At 38.7% G+C, this 18,451-nt stretch overlaps 1 protein-coding gene across 4 annotated transcripts in view; it reads right to left on the bottom strand.

Annotated features, from left to right (window-relative positions):
- UBAP1 (ubiquitin associated protein 1) overlaps nucleotides 1–18,451 on the bottom strand; it is an 84,391-nt gene that overhangs the window by 3,268 nt on the left and 62,672 nt on the right. For 2 of the 4 annotated variants that reach the window (XM_004471892.5, XM_058301997.2), the window contains exons 3-4: nucleotides 13,549–13,673; nucleotides 7,051–7,977 (exon numbers count right to left, since the gene is read on the bottom strand). In XM_004471892.5, the coding sequence (XP_004471949.1) occupies nucleotides 7,051–7,977; nucleotides 13,549–13,673 (1,052 nt within the window). The remainder of the gene's footprint in view (nucleotides 1–7,050; nucleotides 7,978–13,548; nucleotides 13,674–18,451) is intronic. The other 2 variants (XM_071216824.1, XM_058301998.2) reach the window with 1 other exon arrangement.

The following is an 18,451-nucleotide window of genomic DNA, read 5'->3' as shown; positions in this document are numbered from 1 at the left end:
AAAGACTGGAATGCACACTCTACAGTTCTGCTGGTTATAGGCACCTGCTCCCTGCCACCCTACCTCCCTACCCCTGTCTGACTGGTGTACAGATTCCCACGATATCCACCACTTCTAATAATGAATCAGGCCCAAGGTATGAAGCAACTCAATCCCAGGACAAAGGACTTATCCACCATGGGAGCAAGGTCACTAAATGTTCTGTAACTTGGCCCAGCTCTGAAGAACCAAGAAAAAGCTTTCAAAAGAATTTTATTTCCTTTTTTTTTAATGGTGGGGGGGATGGGGGGAAGGGGAGGGAGAGGACATTAAGGGAGGAAGGAGCCTTCTGTCCTAAAAGCAAGTTCAGAATTAAAAACATATAATCAGAGGCTCTTCTCAAATTCTGCTGGGAGGCCAGGAAGACTACACGCCTGAAAGCCCACTCTGCTCCTGCTTAACCATCTCACCTACAACACTCCCAGCTGCCCAGTCACAGACCTCAGTGTTGAGGTCACAGGAGTCATGACAAGGCCCGGAGGCTGGTTCATACCAGCCTGGTCACACTGCAGGCCCCAAGATTGTGTCTACTTCTTCAGGAGCAGGCTCCACCTGGACTCAAGGATACAGACAGTCAAATGCTCTTACATGCTGTGCCTCCACCAGGAAGGAGAGAGGCCTGCTCTTCAAATGCCTGCCTTTCTCATAAAGCTTTGTGTCTGGTAGGATGTATGTGTACACTTAAAAAAAAATACATGTTACAAAAACTCAATAAAATTATATTAATTTTTTAAAATGTTGGTGAAATATACTCTGATGAAAATGTTACTTGGTACTCTATGTAAAGCTGGCACACATAAAGCCTGAAAAATGTTCACTTTGCTGATCCAGTTATTTATTTCTAGGGATCTATTCTAAGGAAATAAAATGCAAAACAATATTTATGCATAAGAATATTAATCTCAGCATCATCTATAATAAGTAAGATCAACCTAAATAGCCAACATAGGCTACAGGATAAGTAATGAACACCACTATGACTACTGGACAGCCACTTTAAATGACATTTACAAAAAAACATTAAGTGGAAAAAATAGGATATATAAGTGTATATGTTCTATGAGTATAGCTACATTTTTTTAAAAATGCCTGGGATTTTAAATGTTAGGACTGATGATCTCTTTGAATAGGGACAAACAAAATGAAATGTTTCCTTCACATAAACATATGAATCAAACAGACACTAGACTAATCAGGAAGACCCCACATGGGATATTTAAATGGATCCTGCATCAAAATTATGACACAATAGTGTTTCAGTTTTCAGGTCACTCACCAAAGCTATTTAATCCAGGGTACTGTTTTCAAGTGTATATAAGCCCATATGATTAAAACAGATACAACTTTTTTAAAACCAGTAGCCTTGCCCAATTATAGGACAAAATTTAATTCCTGGGGGATGAGTCCAGTATAAAATGGGGTTTTCATATTCAATGACTAAAATGCTGTATACTTGTAATAAACAAAAATGTAGAAACTGCAGATAAAAATGAGAAGATATTTTTTCCAATTATTAGTGTCTGAGGAAAAGGGAGAGTTTGTGAGAGGATACAAATATTAATATTTCAAAGCTTCTAAAGAGCCTCTTGGGCACACTCTGGGTTTCAGAAGGTGGCAGCCCTTTTTATGCTTTGGCAGCCTTCAAGAATTCCCCTCAATCAAGACATATTCTGCCAGGTCCTCCCAAATGCCTCCTTTTCAGCCTATCATTAACACATGCATGCACACATCATGCCACATATATGTGGCAGGTATATTTCCTCCTGTGGTCCCACAGGGTTTTGGTGGCAGTGCTGGCACAATACTCATCACATCACACTAAATTAGTGTAAACTCCTAGGTGACGAACTGTGTCATATTTTTGAATCCCCAGGCTTGGATATGGGATTGGCATTTAGTGAGCTTTGTTAACAGTTGCTGAATAAATGGAAGTCTATTAGGATTTTCAAAAGGGGACTTTCATTTAATACAACATACTGATCCATTGTCTTTATCGTCTTTTCTTCCCACAAGCCCACTAAAATGGTAATAAATAATTAAAATAACCTTTATAGTCAAAGGAAAAAAAAAAGACAATAGTGGGCAATACATCTCAATGAATTTTTAGAATGTGGAAAGCTAACAGGGATGGCAATGGCAGAAGCAATGAAGTTACAAAGAAGAGAGTTGAGTATAGCAGCCCCTCAGGAGTGAGAGGTACTCAGCATTTGGAAGCACCAGGTATCGCTGGGATAAGGCACAGGCAGGAAAGGTAGTGATCAGAGCAGTGAAACCCACAAGCCAAACCTCCTCCCCACCTCTCATCCTCTACAGGAACCAAAAGGTTTCATCTCTAGAAAATGTGACCCGGAGACCAAAATGACTAATAACGACACCAGGCACAGTGTAGGGCAAGACCCAAAATAGGGATTTAAGTCTATACAAGCCTTCCCTAATTTTCCTCCAGCCCTCAAGCAGAATTCTCTGGAGAAACTAAACAGCCCCCAAGATCTCCTCACATGCTGACAAAATTTTAGGGAGTTCCCCTCAGAAAGGACAACTAGCCTTCAACCTATAGTGAAGCCTAATGATTAGCAAGTAGGTCCCAGCACACCACCCCCTTCTGACTGGTTTTAATTGCCTCACTGTTACACGTGAATTTGAGCGCCAAATCCACCAACACAAAAGATGACACCAAACCAAAAGAGGGAAGATACAAAACACTTGAAAATTTAAAATATGATAAAGTAAAAATTTTATTTAAATGATTTTAAGATTTAAAGTTATATGGCAGATATATTCCAGAGAGGAAAACATAAAGACAAAGACATGATAGGAAAGAACAGAAAAAGTATCAGCCAAGAACGTCCAACATCCAACCAAGAAAACAGGGAGAATATTATCAAAGAAAAACAGAAAAAAAAAAATTTCCCAGAATTTATAAATGAGCTGAACCTCAGTTTTAAAGGACCCATGAGGACCAAGCACAATAAACAAATAAGGCATACCTAGTTAATTTTCAAATCCCCAGAGAAGAAGAAAAGATCCCAAAAGCTCCTGGAAGTGGGGGCAGTGAGTAGCAAGAGGGAAGGAGGGAACAAAATAGAAAGCAGAATAGTAATGGAATGTTAGAAATCAATGGAGTTAACACTCAATAAAAAAGTTTAAAAAGATTTTTTTTTAAAAGGAGGCACTCCTTGAAAGGAAAATGATCTCCAATTACAGAACCTATATCCTGCCAAACTATTACTCAAATGTGACGGTAAAATTAAAACATTTTTACATATACAAGGACTTAAAAACTGGTAGGTTAACCAATGTGTTTAAATGTTTGGGAAAATTATCATTAGGCCCTTGACAGATTTCTTGGAGCATTTGGACAAAATGAGCAGCAACAGGTACAAAGAAACTAAGCCAATATCAAAAAATGAGTTAAGTTTAACTATGAGAAATAAAAAGTTCCTTAAAAGAAAATAATAAACAGTATATCCTCTGACCTCAGCAATAAATATTTATCCAATCATAATGTGAACAGTAACCTTAATTTACTCAAAATTGTAATAAAATGGAGGATAAGAGAAGGGGTTAGGGGAAGCAGCAATTACAAGTGCTAACTCCTCAACCACTATAACAGGAAATAGAAAACTATCTAAAATGATAGTTTAGAAAAATATAAGCATTTTATTTAGAAATATAGAGATAAATCCCAGCAGAAATAGTTTAAAGAACTGAAAGAGCTTAATTATGGGAAGCAAAACTGGAGAATGTGGAAAGGTAATGTCCAGGAGCTGCTGTTTCTCAATATAGGTATTTTTTTGTTTTTGTTTTTTTTGTTTTTTCAGTACTGGGAGCCGGGAAATGAACCCAAGACCTTGTACATGGGAAGCCGGCGCTCAACCACAGAGCCACATCAGCTTCCCTGAGTTGGTTTTTTCACTTGTTTTGCTTGCTGTTTGTTTTTTCAGGAGATACCGAGAACCAAACCTGAAACCTCCCATGTGGGAGTGTGGGCGCTCAACCACCTGAGCCACATCCACTCCCAGGTCTTTGAATAGATTTGCTATTTGATTTCATCAAAATGTGCTTGTATTACTTTGGTAAAAATAAATGTGTTTACATGTTTGGGAAAATTATTACTAGGCCTTTCAAAGATCTCTTGGAGCATTTGGACAAAATGAGCAACAGGTACAAAGGAGGTAACAGAACTGAACCCATGATTTCATACATGGGAAACAGGAGCTCAACACTGAGATATATCTGCTCCCTTAATTCATTTTTAAAACCTAGAGATGGAGATGGACTTCGTATGTATTAAAGCAGTGGCAACATAAAAACATTTTAAATACCTGAAAGATCCTCCATCAAAAATAATTGTAAAAATACAATATAAAGGCAAACAGCAGTTACCTTCTTATTCATATTATTGGCCACCAATTAGTAAATTCAGAAATTAGAATGTAAGGGAAAAGGCAAAAAGATTTTCCTGAAATAACTATGAAAGAGTATGATATGTACCCACACCTGGAGAAAGAGAACCATGAAGTTTTTTTATGAATCCCAGAAAAGATCATGTTCTTAGACCTAATCCATTCTTGTGGGTAGGGGACCTTATGATTGCATTAGACTCAGTTAAGAGGCCTTGATTAGAGCACTTCTGATTAGAATGCTGAAGGGTCTTTGACTGGACTATGTCAAAGAGGCATAATACAGGTTAGGTCTCTGTCCTCCTCTGGAATCTTATATACTAAGAACCAAAAGAGTGAGAAAGGACTCTGGGATCACCTACAGTTGCAGAAAGACAAAGAAGCCCCAAGAGGCTGAGAAGGAGGTCCCAGAGTGGAGGCTGGATCAGCAGAGCACAGAGCCGAGCTTCGGGAGAAAGAAGCCTGGAGGAAAAGGCAGAGTCCCAGACGGGGAGCTGCCATTTTGCCTTGTTGAGATAGCATCTCTGATGATGCCTTGGTCTGGACATTTTGATGGCCTTGGAACTATAAACTTTAACGCTAAAAAATTCCCTTTATAAAAGCCAACCCCTTTCTGGTATTTTGCATTGGCAGCTGTAGCAAACTAAACAGAATCCAATGGCAGGCTCAGCCTGACCCACAAGCAAAGTAAAGCCCCTAAAAGGCAGAGAGGCCGTGAGAAGAGATCATGGCTAGGCCAGACTGTTTGTTCTACGCGGTTCTATGCCAGAATAAGGGCACAGTATAAGACTGCTCTTCTTAAGATGATCCCACAGCTTCCTCAACTTCTAAGATTAGTTTACATAAACAGTAAAACATAAAATAAAAATGTGAAAAATGAGTCCCAAACACTAGGCTTAAAAGAGCCAACAACCAGGACCTAAGTGAGGGGTATACACAGCCCAGATGATCACCACCACCTGCCTCGAGTCATCATCCTGGAAAGAAGAACCTCTCTCTCCAAGAAAGGTTCTCATGGAGGGGCCACAAAGACTCAAGAGTAAGATGGAAGGCAGGAAATTACTTGTGATAGGAAAGTTTACTCACTGGGGGCAGGGTCATGAATTCCTAGAATACTGAAACTTTTACCTATTTATATCTGCCTGTTGAAGCTGCAAGTTCCCAAACCAACATGGAACAGAAAGAAATTCCACAATCAGATAGGTCAGAGAATAATGAGTATTCTGATTTGAGAAAGATCTCTTCTATTAGTTCAACAGGCTTTTGGTCTCTCAATGGTTGACCTAACTTTAAATCAGGGGTGGGGGTGACTGAGGATCCCCAATCTTTTCTAGGGTAGATCTTTTAATTTCTCTAATGCATACAAGTCATGAAGAATATAATGCTGACCGCAGCCCCACAACTGACCAGGAGGAGGTAGGAAGAAACCTACTCTTCGAATTCTGCACTCAATTATTGAGTTTATCTGGGCCAAAGTCCATGGAAGCTTACAAGTACAGTGAGTTCTCACACTAAAAGCACACACAGAGATAAAAGATAACCATTTATCAAGAATACTACTGTGGAGACCTTGTATTTGTTGGAAGGCAGACCAGAGAGCTTCATCTCCTTGCCAGCTAAAATAGCGGACTTAATTAGATTAGATATTTCACCAATACAATTAGGCCCTTTTCTTACCAAAGACACTCTTGATATACTGTCATTTTAAAAAGTTGTGAGGTGGGGTAGCAAAATGTTCTTGGATTTCTATTCTAGAATGCAATAATGTGTTATCTGCTACTGAAACAACCATGTCAAGAGCTAAGCCTTAAAAAAAAAAAAAAGAAAATAAAAGAACTAAGCCTATACTTTATGACAAATAAAGGAAACCTGCTGTATCTACAACTTTATTGGGTGTGATAAAATCAGATTTTCTTCAGGATGATATAAAGTAGCAAGTTTTGCATCAATCTACTCCATACTAAATCTGAATTCCCACATACCATCTTGCTCTTGCCCTCCCTTTGGAGAAAACTGCACAATTCTTAACACTGAGAAAACTCCTCAAAATCAAGCTGCATGATTACAAGTTATACTTGGACTTCCCATACAAACTACCTCCCAGTTAGTAAGGCACAATTCAATTTGAGGAAATGTTAACCCCCAAGCTAGTCAAACTATGGTACACAAAAGAACCATACTTCAGGGCAGAAAGGATGGGAAAGGGGCAAGGAGGAGCCCCACAAGCTTGAAAAAATGAAGGCAATGGGAAAAAGTAAAGTGCAAAGAAAGTCATTTAAAACAAAAACAAAACCACTAGAGACAAGACAGTATAGAAAAGAACCATGTGAACAGGCAGGAAAACACCAGTCACATGACATACATTATCTTTGGGAAGGAAAAGACCTAAAATATGTAAGCAGGAACAAATAGTACTGGGCCAGGTTGAAAGCTAATACTTGTTCTCAGAAAAATGGTCAGAATTGCACAGAGTTACATAAGCAAGGATGCCTGGCCAGGCCCCATCTTGCCCTAAACCTTGAAAAGAAGAATGTCAGGGTGGCAGCTGCTAGGCAGAATTTAGAATTCTTTGGAGATCTAATCTGGGGGTAGGATTTGAAAGGCTTACCATGGGACCTGCATTTGGAGGTGATGATTCTTCTGTGCACACAGACAAGACAGAGAGGGAAGGCATCTGGGAGGAGGGGGACAGGGTTGGCACCTCTGTGCCACTGTCCAAGTTCAAAGCTGAAAGCCCAAGAGTATGATGCCCATTGAGCTCACTGGCACTGCTCTGGATGGAAGGCTTTAGGGAATTCCGGAACGTGCCATTGCGGAGGCAGGCTGTGCTATGGAAAGTGCTCACCAGCTTGGCTGTCTTCTGATTACTGTCATCAGAATCAAGTTTGGGGAAGGACAGAGATTTGATATTGCTTACTGCAGGGATAGGGGGAAGGGACACTTTGGAAGACAGCGACATCTTTTCACAGTTGCCCAACTGTGGTAAGGTTATAAAGCCATTGGGTTTGTGAAGAGGCTTGAAATCTAGGGTCGCCCGCTCCAAGGAGGCCAGGACCTCCTCATCTTGTAACACAGACCCAGAGCCTCCTCTAGGCAAGTTATTGTCCAAAATCTGAGCCATAATGGGTCCGGTGGCTCCTACCAGAATGTTTCTCAGCTCTTCCTTCTCATCAATAGTTTTTAACTCCAGTTTATCAAATGGGTCCTCTTCACACTCGAAATCAGCAGGATTGAAATCTGCCTTTGTGTGGGGCGGACTGAGAATTTTCTGCTTCATAGCACTGCTGCTGACCCGAGTTGGGGTGAGGATGCTGTTGTGCTGTAAGCTGGCAAGGATGGGATTGATAGGTGGTGGCATTGTGGATGTACTGTGAGTCCTGGAGTAGCTCATTTTGCTATCACCCTCAGGGCCACTCTTAGAATTCACTTGAGCTTCTGCTTCCTCAGCCTTGCACTCGGCTTCCCGCTGGGCTTCTTGGATTTTCTTAATATCTTCAGCCCATTCAATGGTTTTCTTTTCCAAGGAGAAGTCATACTGCAAAGAGAGAGCAGAAAAAGGAGGTATGAACCAGCTAGGTACCCTTTCCCTTCCCCATTCACATCCTTCCCTTTCTCACTTCCTTCCGATCCACTTCTGTAGAAGGGAGAAACTGGGCAGGACAGCATTTAAAGAGTGTGGAATGATCCCCACTCAGGAAAACTAAAGCTTCCCATTCCCCTATACGATGTAATCAAACTGTGTCCCCGGATTATTTCTAGAGCTTAACTAATAAAAGCTCCCACTCTTGTCTTACATACAGGCCACATGAACCCTTGTTTCTTTCCCTTACTTCTCTCCCCTCAGACTATTTCTCTTCCCAGAATGTGCCACCAGTCTCAGGTAAGTGAGCTCAACACCACTATGAAGCTTTCCTGATGGTCAGTGCATTCCTTCCCCTGAACTCTAAAAGAATTCTCTATCAATCTTTTGATGGCAAGCACAAGTGTTTTTCTTTTTCTTTAAAGATTTATTTATTTCTCTCTCCTCCCAGTTGTGTGTTCTCTGTGTCTATTTGCTGCATGTTCTTCTATGTCCTCTTCTGTTGTCATCAGCGGCATGGGAATCTGTTTCTTTTTGTTGTGTCATCTTGTTGTGTCAGCTCTCTGTGTGTGCGGTGCCATTCCTGGACAGGCTAACTTTATTTCATGCTGGGCGGCTCTCCCTACCGGGTGCACTCCTTGCGCGTGGGGCTCCTCCACACGAGGGACACCCCTGCGTGGCACAGCACTCCTTGTGCGCATCAGCGCTGCGCATGGCCAGCTCCACACGGGTCAAGGAAGCCCGGGGTTTGAACCACAGACCTCCCTTGTGGTAGACGGACGCCCTAACCACAGGGCCAAGTCCGTTTCCCACAAGCGTTTTTCTAAACACTTCCCCAACCATAAGCCATTTCCCCAGCCTCTTGTGAGCAGAACCTGAGCTACAGATCCTCTTTAATTCTGGACTATCTAGCACAATGCCTTAAACAGATCATGACAGCAGTTAATATTTATGAAGCACTTACAATGCATAATTCTAAGCACTTTTTATGTATTCTCTAGATTTTCTCAAAAACTCTTTAAATAGGTTCTATTGTTATTCCCCCTTTATAGAGAAGGGGTAAGTAATTTGCTGAAAGGTCATAATGCTGGTTAAAGGAGAAGTCTGTATTTCAACATAATCAGTCTGACAACAGATTCTGTGCTCTTAAACAACTAAAGCTATGAGATTATAACAAACAGGTAATACTTCAAAATGCAGGAAAACTACTTAGTAAGAAACCCAGGCATATTCGAATTAATATTTTAGAGCAAACTGCATAAAGATTCATGATTCCTTAACAGTCCCTTTAAAGTATAGCTCAATTTATAAAAATTTTTATTTACACACTTAAAATAAATATCCCTATATATAACGCAAAATTTACCTAGCACAGAAGAAAACAAAACCTTTGGCATTCATTCTTAAAGACCAGAGCTAAACAATGTCTATGTGCATGTCCAAGGTTAGAGATGCACAGAGGATTCAAAAAAAAAAGGAGGGGGAGAGTAGAGTTTAGAGGTATATTATGCTGAGACAAGCATTTTTAGAGTAGAAGATACATAATTAAGTGCCTCTACACATAGTCTTTCAGCTTCAAATCATACAAGAGAAGTCAGGAAATGCACAGGTTAAGAAGTTCACTTAAATCCCTGAGTCAGTTTGTGCCCCAGAAAGATACATGGGGGATCACTGTGCTTCGTTCTACCATCAAACAGATCAGTGAAAATACAACACTGGGCAAAGGCTGCGCTACTTCTAACTGAAGAGGAAACCCAATCTGCAACTGGTCTCATCCACCAAAAACTGAAGCAGGAGCCAAATTTCCACTGCCTATAAATAGGTCTCTGAAGTTTAGTCCCAAGCTCAACTGGAAACTTCTTTCCCTTTTATTAAAACCTTCACTAAGCTTTTGTTTTCTAATTATCAAAGTGATAAAAAACACATGGACCATAGGGAAAAATATACAAGTAAAAGTCAGAAATATTTTTAAAAAATAAGAATGGGGTTTGAGAGTACAATGACAAACAATAGCATTGAACATTGTGAAGTACCTGGAAACCACAGTAAGCACCATAAATGTATTATTTTATTTAATCCTTATAACAATCTTAAAAGCTGATTATCCCCATTATAAAGAAGAGGAAATAGAGACTTGAAGAATTTAAGAAATCTGCCCAAAATTACACTGCTATTAGATGGCAATTCCAGCCCATAAATGAGTAATATATACCACTAAGCCACCATCTACCATGGCCACCAACCCTACCACATTGAAAGGAAGCCAGGTAGGCAGCCTTCCCCTACCCCATTCACTTCCTCCTCAGGGCTGTGTACATTTTACTGGCTTACTTTACTAGAACTTTAACTCAAAAATCAAGTTCGTATTGTTGTGTAAGGGCAAAAATGACAAAGTCATAGGAAGCTTCAAGCTACCCATGTAGTATTCTAGACCTGACTGCTCTGCGGGTAGAGAGAGGGTCAACACCAATACCGTAGTCAAATCCCTCAGGGAGACCCCAAGGTAGCCAAAGTTTAAGAGTGCTATGTGCAATTAGAGAATAAAATCTGTGAACTGCTCCATACAAAAATGGGGTTCCCAGCCTTTGATCTCCTACTAGTGGGTACTATGCATAGAGTCAGCACAGGACACTATGTACTTATCAGTGCTTCAGACACTGATCAAATAAAAAGAAAATTCCCAGCAAAGTTTGAAACAGCAAAAATTTGGAACTCAAAAGAAATTTTCTGCATGAATCAAAGTAGCAGTTAATAATATGAGAATCAATGAAAGAAGATGAAGATGTTTTTAAACACACTGCTAATAGCATCCTACACAAAGGGAAAAGTTAAATGAATATTTGTTTTTGCCAATAAAAGTGTTATCTGGGAAGCGGATTTGGCCCAGTGGATAGGGCCTACCACACTGGGAGGTCCGCAGTTCAAACCCCGGGCCACCCTGACCCATGTGGAGCTGGCCCATGGGCAGTGCTGATGCACACAAGGAGTGCCGTGCCACATAGGGGTGTCCCCCGCGTGGGGGAGCCCCACACGCAAGGAGTGCGCCCCATAAGGAGAGCTGCCCAGCGCGAAAGGAAGGGCAGCCTGCCCAGGAATGGCGCCGCACACACAGAGAGTTGGTGCAGCAAGATGACAAAACAAAAAGAAACAGAGACTCCTGGTGCCGCTGATAAGGATAGAAGTGGGCACAGAAGAAAACACAGTGAATGGACACAGAGAGCAGACAGCTGGGGTGGGGGTGGGGGGAAGGGGAGAGAAATAAATAAAAAATAAAACTTAAAAAAAAAAGTGTTATCTGACAAACAGAACAAGGTAAAACTTAATAATGTAAATCTGTATCTCTCAGGCCTACTAACTAAAGTATCCATATACAAAAAGGAATATTGATTCAGTATTCAAAAATATTTAAGATACTTAATATCATTTGTCATTAGGGAAATGCAAATCGAAAAAACAATATGACCTATTCATATCTATTAGGATGTCTACAATCAAAATGACAGAAAATAACAAGTACTGACAAGTATGTAAAGAAACTGGAACCCTCCTACACTGCTGGCAGGATTGTAAAATGGTGCAGTCACTTTGTAAACAGGTTAGTAGTTCTGCAAAATGTTAAACCAAAGTTACTGTATGACCGAGTAGTTCTACTCCTACATATATCCCCAAGAAAGCTGAAAATATATGTCCACACAAAACCTGCATACATATGTTCATATCAGCATTATTCATAATAGCCCAAAAGTGGAAAGAACCCAAATGTTCACCAACTCTGAATGGATATACAAAATGGGGTATATCCATATAAGGGAATATTATTCAGCCATAAAAGGGAATGAAATACCAATATGCTTACAACATGAATGAGCCTTGAAAACCTTATGCCAGGTGAAATAAGCCACTCACAAAATGCCACATACTGTATGATTCCATTTATATGATTCAGCCAGAACAGACAAATCCATAGAGACAGAAAGCAGATAAGGGGTTGCTAAGAGTTGGACGGAGGGGAGAAAATGGGAAGTAACTGCTAAAAGGTATGTGGCTTCATTGTGCAGTGATGAAAAATGTTTTGGAATTAGATAGTGCTTATAGTTGTACAACTCTGTGAATACTAGAAACCATTTTAAAGGGTAAATTCTATCTCAATAAAGCTTTTGCTTAAGAAAATATGTAACTGGCATTCATCTATCAGGATTACTCACAGTACATCAACTCTAGAGGATAAAATACAGATTTTTTTTATTTTTATTTTTTTTAGGAGGTACTGGGGACTGAACCTGGGACCTCAAATATGGCAAGCAGGTGCTCAACCACTGAGCTACACCCACTCCCCCAGAATAGTTTTAGAGAAACATGTTAGTGAATATCCCCTAGAACAAAACTCCTTTTCCAGAAAGCTATATTTTTTAAAAATCTTAAGTCACAGCAAGGAGTGTTTGAGTAATGTAGTTTTCTATTTTTCTATGTGACTCCTTCTCTAAACTGTAAGTGCCTTAAGGACAGGGATTATGGCATTTATCCACCCTCAGCATCTAGCTGAGCATATGAAAATCAGGCATTTGATAAACATGTACAGAAGAAAGAAGGAGAGTTAAATAATGCAGGGCTATTTGCTGCATTCAAAGAAGTAATTCTATTCATTTATATATAACTGAGCCTTAAAGATCAGAGGGTTGAGAAAGAAGTCACTGAGGAAGGAGTATTTAAGCACTGTCTAGGAAAATAAACAGATTTTAACAGGCAGACAACTTTCAGTACAGAGAGCAAGAGAAGAGTATTCCAGGTGGCAAAAACAGCTCATGATCAAAAGCACAGACAGGTAATGTATAAAGTAAGTTCTAGAAATTGCTAGTAATCTGGTTTGGACATGAAGGAGATGATAAGCTAAGGTGTTTTGCTATACCTTATGCCTGGACTTGATTCAACAAGGATTGGTGAATCACTGAAAGTTTTTGAACAGGGATGTGACAATTTAAAACGTCAGGGATATTATTCTGTAAACAATGTGAAAAATAGAAGGAAAATGCTATAAGCAAAGGGGTCAATTAAAGAGGCTACTGGAATAGCCCAGGTGAAAAACATGTTGATTAGAGAGGCAAAGATAAGAGACAAAGCAGAGAGAAAAATTTTATTTTTTCCCACAGCACTTATTACCTTCTAATCTATTATGTAATTTATTTTTCATTATATTTATTGTCAGTCTTGTCTAATGGAATGTAAACTCCTTGCAGACTGAAAAGATAATGACATTAGGAAGTGGAGGAGCAAGCTGATGAGCAACAGGGATTTGTTTTGGGCAAGGCAAGACCTCTTGGGAATATACAATCTAACTGATTATACAAAATCTGTGTGTGTATGTGTGTGTGTATGTGTGTGTGTGACAACAAGACCCAGGCAGTAATATGTGATATAAGATACACAAATAAGAGAAACGAAAATGTTTTTTTCTATTTCACTATATACCAAATCCTTACTCTTTAAATGTTAAAATGCACTAAACTTTAACTAAAAATCACCACTTACCTGTACTTCTCTGACAACCTGCAAACAATCAGGCAAGGAGAAGCCAATAGGTAGACCAACTTTAGCTGGTATTTTGAATTTGTCTCCTATCTTAAATGGGACATCGTCAAGGTAACTGAAAGTCCCTACAATCAAAAATAAAGTAGAAAATATCAGCAAAGTATTTTATTTGTTTTGTCATAATCTTATCCCTGGTAGATACACATTAATTTATGCTATCCTAAGACTAGAAGTTACCAAGAGTTCCTCCTCTGACTGCTTACCTTCTTCGAACTCTTCACCTCTGAGACGCAAATCCTACTTGAGCCTACTTGATCTTAAAGTTTATTTTCAACTTCACTTAGTGTAAAAGCCAAAGTACTCACAGTGACCTAAAAGGCCTCTCCATGGCCAGTTACCTGTTTGTTCTCATTTCCTAGTACTCGCCTCCTGGCTCTCCACACTCAGTCACAATGACCTCTTCTCTGTCCCTCAAACATGCCAGGTATACTCCTACATCAAAAATTCTGTACTGGCAGCTCCCTCTATCTGGAATGTTCCTCCCTCAGATATCCATGTGACTGACTCACTCCACCTCCTTCAAGTCTTTGCTCACCTCAATGAGGCTGACCCTGACCTCCCTAATTAAAATGTCTAAACCCACCCCCACTCCAGTACCCTCAAGTTCCTATTTTTTCCCATAGCACTTATCACCTTCTAACATATTATGTAATTAATTTTTTATTATATTTTTTTGTCAGTCTTGCCTAATGGAATGTAAGCTCCTTGCAGGCAAGTATTTAAATCTATTTTGTTCCATGATGTATTCTCAAAACCCACGGCATTGGCTGGCACATATTAGGCATGTAATTAATAATGCTGAAAGAGATGACAGACTCCCCATAAAAGAACCTTCTTAATTAGGATTTCCCTAATGCAAAGAATTACTCCAGATTTGAAAAAATACCACCACATTCTGGAGCAAATGTGGAAATATTTAAGAAGCACAGAGCTTAAGAAAAAAGGAAAACAGACAAGACCATGGTAATCTGAACAGGATTATCAGGACACACAAACCATACATAACTGAACTGCTTTAACCTCCTAAAGGTTCTCTGCCTTTTATAACTGAACATTAAAGAAAGACTCAGGCATCTATTATCTACTTACAGAGTTGGATAAAATGAGATGCCTCTTATATATGACTCTTACTAGCTATACATTCCAAACTGGATCATGGCTACTTTTCTGGATGAGGTTTAAAGCTAACTTACCGGCAAAACCATCAAGGACAATAAAGCATAGCTCATAAAAAAAATTTTGCTTTTTGTATAATAGCAGCTAGTGAATAAGGAAAAATAAGGCTTACTTCTGGGCCTCAACACGAGTGTGTTTTCTTGGGTGTCCATGGACACAGAATAAGACAATTACACCTCATCCATGAAGATTACTCCTCTCCCTTCAAAAAACTCTATAGATCTCAAGATTTATCAACGGCAGGGTATATTTATAATCTTATCATCATTTCCTATTTCCTTAGTAGGTATACCCTAATAACTAAAAGCCCTCGATGTAGAAGGTCGTCTCTGCTCCCACCCTTGGGAGGAAAGTGTCCTTCTTTCTCATCTAACTTCTAGCCAGAGCTAGAACATTTTAATTATCACTCAGCTAGCAAAATAAATCCATAATTACGTTCAATTTAATAATTCTTCTGGGACATAACCATAATTATTAACAATTTAGGAAACTTTGCATGTGTAGTCAACACCTTTATATGTGCTATGTTATCTATCCACTGGCAATGACTACTTCATCCCCATCCTTATTTACTTGATTATTTCTAGTCTTTTAAAAATTAGCTAAAGAACAACTCCCTTCCCAATCTCAGAACACCCAGTTTATATCACCTCATGACTTACCATTCTGTATTGTTAATCATTTGCTTCCTTATCCACCCCCTATGAGGCTCTGAATACTCTAAACAAGTGGTAAGTGTTTTAAATCTACATCCCCCAAGCCCAGCACAATGTCTGGTAGATGAGATTTGTTCAATGAATGAAAAACAAATGAAGAAGACATGGTTTTCTACTTCTTTTATATTTGATTCTCACCCCTCCTCCAATTTATGTTCAATTAATATTTATTATAATTCAAAATAGTTTTTACCTAAAATGTAAAGTTTAGTCATGAAAATGTTTTAACTGGTCATGCAAGATATAAGAACATTTCTAAGATTGTGGCCAAAGTCACAAAAATGTGCCATCACAGCTTTCAACAGAACTAAGAAGCAGTTACATTAAAATTTTCTGCCAGTTATAAAATACTTTATATTTTTAAATTTTAATAATTCCTGTCTAACTGAAAATAGGTGCTCAAATATTACTGAAAGTTAGATTCTAACTTCTGCTAATGCCCTGATTAACTGGAAACAAAACTGAAACTTCAGGATTTTCTAAGAATCACTGGAAAGATTTTAAAGTCAAGTTAAAAATCACAAAATTAAGTCTTTCGTTTAACAAAATTTGTTCATATGGGGACGTGGCTGTGGCTCAATCAGTTGGGCTCCCGTCTACCATATGGGAGGCCCTGGGTTGGCGTCCCAGGGCCTCCTTGTGAAGGCAGGCTCGCCCGCAGGCTGCGCTGCCCCGCCTGCAAGTCCCGTGGAGGGCCGACTCAGCAAGGTAACTCAACTTGAAAAGGGAGATAAGTAAAAAACGCAGAATACCACAGCGATGGACCAGAGAGCAGACAGCAAGCAAGCCACGGGGCAGGGGAAGGATAAATACAATAAATACAGACACAGAAAAATGCACAGCAAATGGACACAGAGAGAAGACAGCACACAAAAAGCCACAAGGGGCGGATTAAAAAATTTTATTCATATGCAAGTTAATTACATGATACACAGAAAAAAATCCTATCTATAATAACACTAATAGGCATATATATAAATATAAGGAAATCTATCCACATTAACACTAGTTAGTATTAATTTTAGTTAAAATTTTTTAATGAGCAAGTCTATTGTAGATACAGGTGGTAGGGAGTTGAGGGGGAAGGGAGGAAATATCTATAAAAATGTGCTATCCTAAAGATAACTCAGCCAAATGAGAGTATCTTTCAGAAAAGGTTTCCTTGCCTACCTTTCAGTTAGGAAACTATGACAGTGTTGTATATACTGGCAATTTATATTCTAGAAATGCAGCTAGGGCCTAGCTTAGGGACAAACAGACAAAATCAGGTAAAACAGGCCTTTATTTAACCAACTGCTGTTTCCCTTCAATAGCACCAATTACAGCTATCTGCTTTAAAAAGCAGCTTCCTTTCACTAACAAAGCCAATACCAAGGTGATTAACACATCTAAATTTCCACAGTTTTTTCTTCTTTTTCATGGTTAACAGGGAATGAGCAAACAGTTGTGTGACTGGGAAAGGGGGCAGGAGATAAAAAGGCACTCTGAAGATGGGAACAAAAAAAGCAACCTTTGGAAATAATGGATAGAGACAACCATATAAGCACAACTAATGACGATGAGAGGACTACAAAGAACTTTTTTTTTTTTAAATAAAACCAAGTATGTCTTAGGAATTATCAATTTTTATCCAACACATCAGAACATCTATTTAAAGATGTTAATTTATCTTGCCTCTCAATTATATGTTATTTTTTAAACAGTTTTAATAAAAACTCAATTACCACAAGGCCTAGGGAATTAAACATTAGAGCTAACAATTTTCTGGCTCATGCCAAACACCCTTTAGTTTCAGTCCTTATTTCTGAAAATCTTTCTAAAATGTCTGAGCCCATTTTCCTAAAGTCAACTCAAGAAAGTTTCTCTCTTATTACCGTGACTGTGGCACTTCCCTGAAGTAAGGTTCTGCATATCACTTTGCATAATACCAAGGTAGAAGAGACTAGGCTAAATGCTTAAGGACTCAGGATGAATTCTGGGAAGACTTCATTCTGTTTTCATTCTTTCTAAACTGTTGATATGCTTATGATCTTGTGACCTGCATATTTTTCTGAAAAAGGTAAAATTACAGGGTGGGGGAGAAATTCCTAATAGAGTGTAGCAAATAGATATGCTTACTTAATTCAGGTTTTACTGTGAAAGGATTCAAGCTGAGGTTTTTGAAAAAGAAGACTAGGACAGACCAAATTTAAAGTGGAAAACTGCCAATTACTTGGTTATTGGGTATCACTCACTACCTTAAAACCATAAACCAGGTAATGCTTGCAATATTATAAATATATACAATATACAGATATCTGCTTGTGAAGTCACATGAAAGTGTCACTTCCTCCCTAAGAACAAGACCAGGCCAAATAACTTACAAATCATCTTTTTAGAATCAATGCCTAACATTCAATAAAAAACTTTAACACATACAAAGAAGAAAAAAAAAATGTGATCCATCATTAAGAGATAAAATAGTCATCATACTCAAACCCAGAGAAAACCAAAATACTGGAATTATCAGACAGGGAGCTTTAAAATATATATAATAAATATACTAAAGAATAGGGAATTTCAGCAAAGAGATGGAAATATTAAAAAGAGACAAATGGAAATATTATGAATGAAAAATGCAGTATCAGACAAATTTTTTTAATGGCTCATAAATCAGGATATGCCAATCCAAAGACAAGACACAGCAAAGTAAAGAATCAGAGAATTTTAACTTAGGTCAAAACACATTAACCAAACTGAAATAAAAGAGAGGGGAAAAAAAAGAGTAGAAAAAATAGAAAATTATGTTGAGATTTCTGGGACAATATCAAACAGTCTAACATATAAGTTAATTAAAATCTCAAAAGGAGGAGAGAGGGAGAATGGGCCAAAAATGAAGAAATAATGGTTGAGAATTTTCCAAAATTGATAGAAGATTGATAAACCCACAGATCCAAGCAGCTTAGCTAACT

Source organism: Dasypus novemcinctus, chromosome 8 (genome assembly GCF_030445035.2).
Source record: "Dasypus novemcinctus isolate mDasNov1 chromosome 8, mDasNov1.1.hap2, whole genome shotgun sequence".
Classification (NCBI taxonomy): domain Eukaryota; kingdom Metazoa; phylum Chordata; class Mammalia; order Cingulata; family Dasypodidae; genus Dasypus; species Dasypus novemcinctus.
The sequence above is the reverse complement of the archived record's forward strand: the minus strand, read 5'-3'. Positions and strand labels throughout refer to the sequence as shown.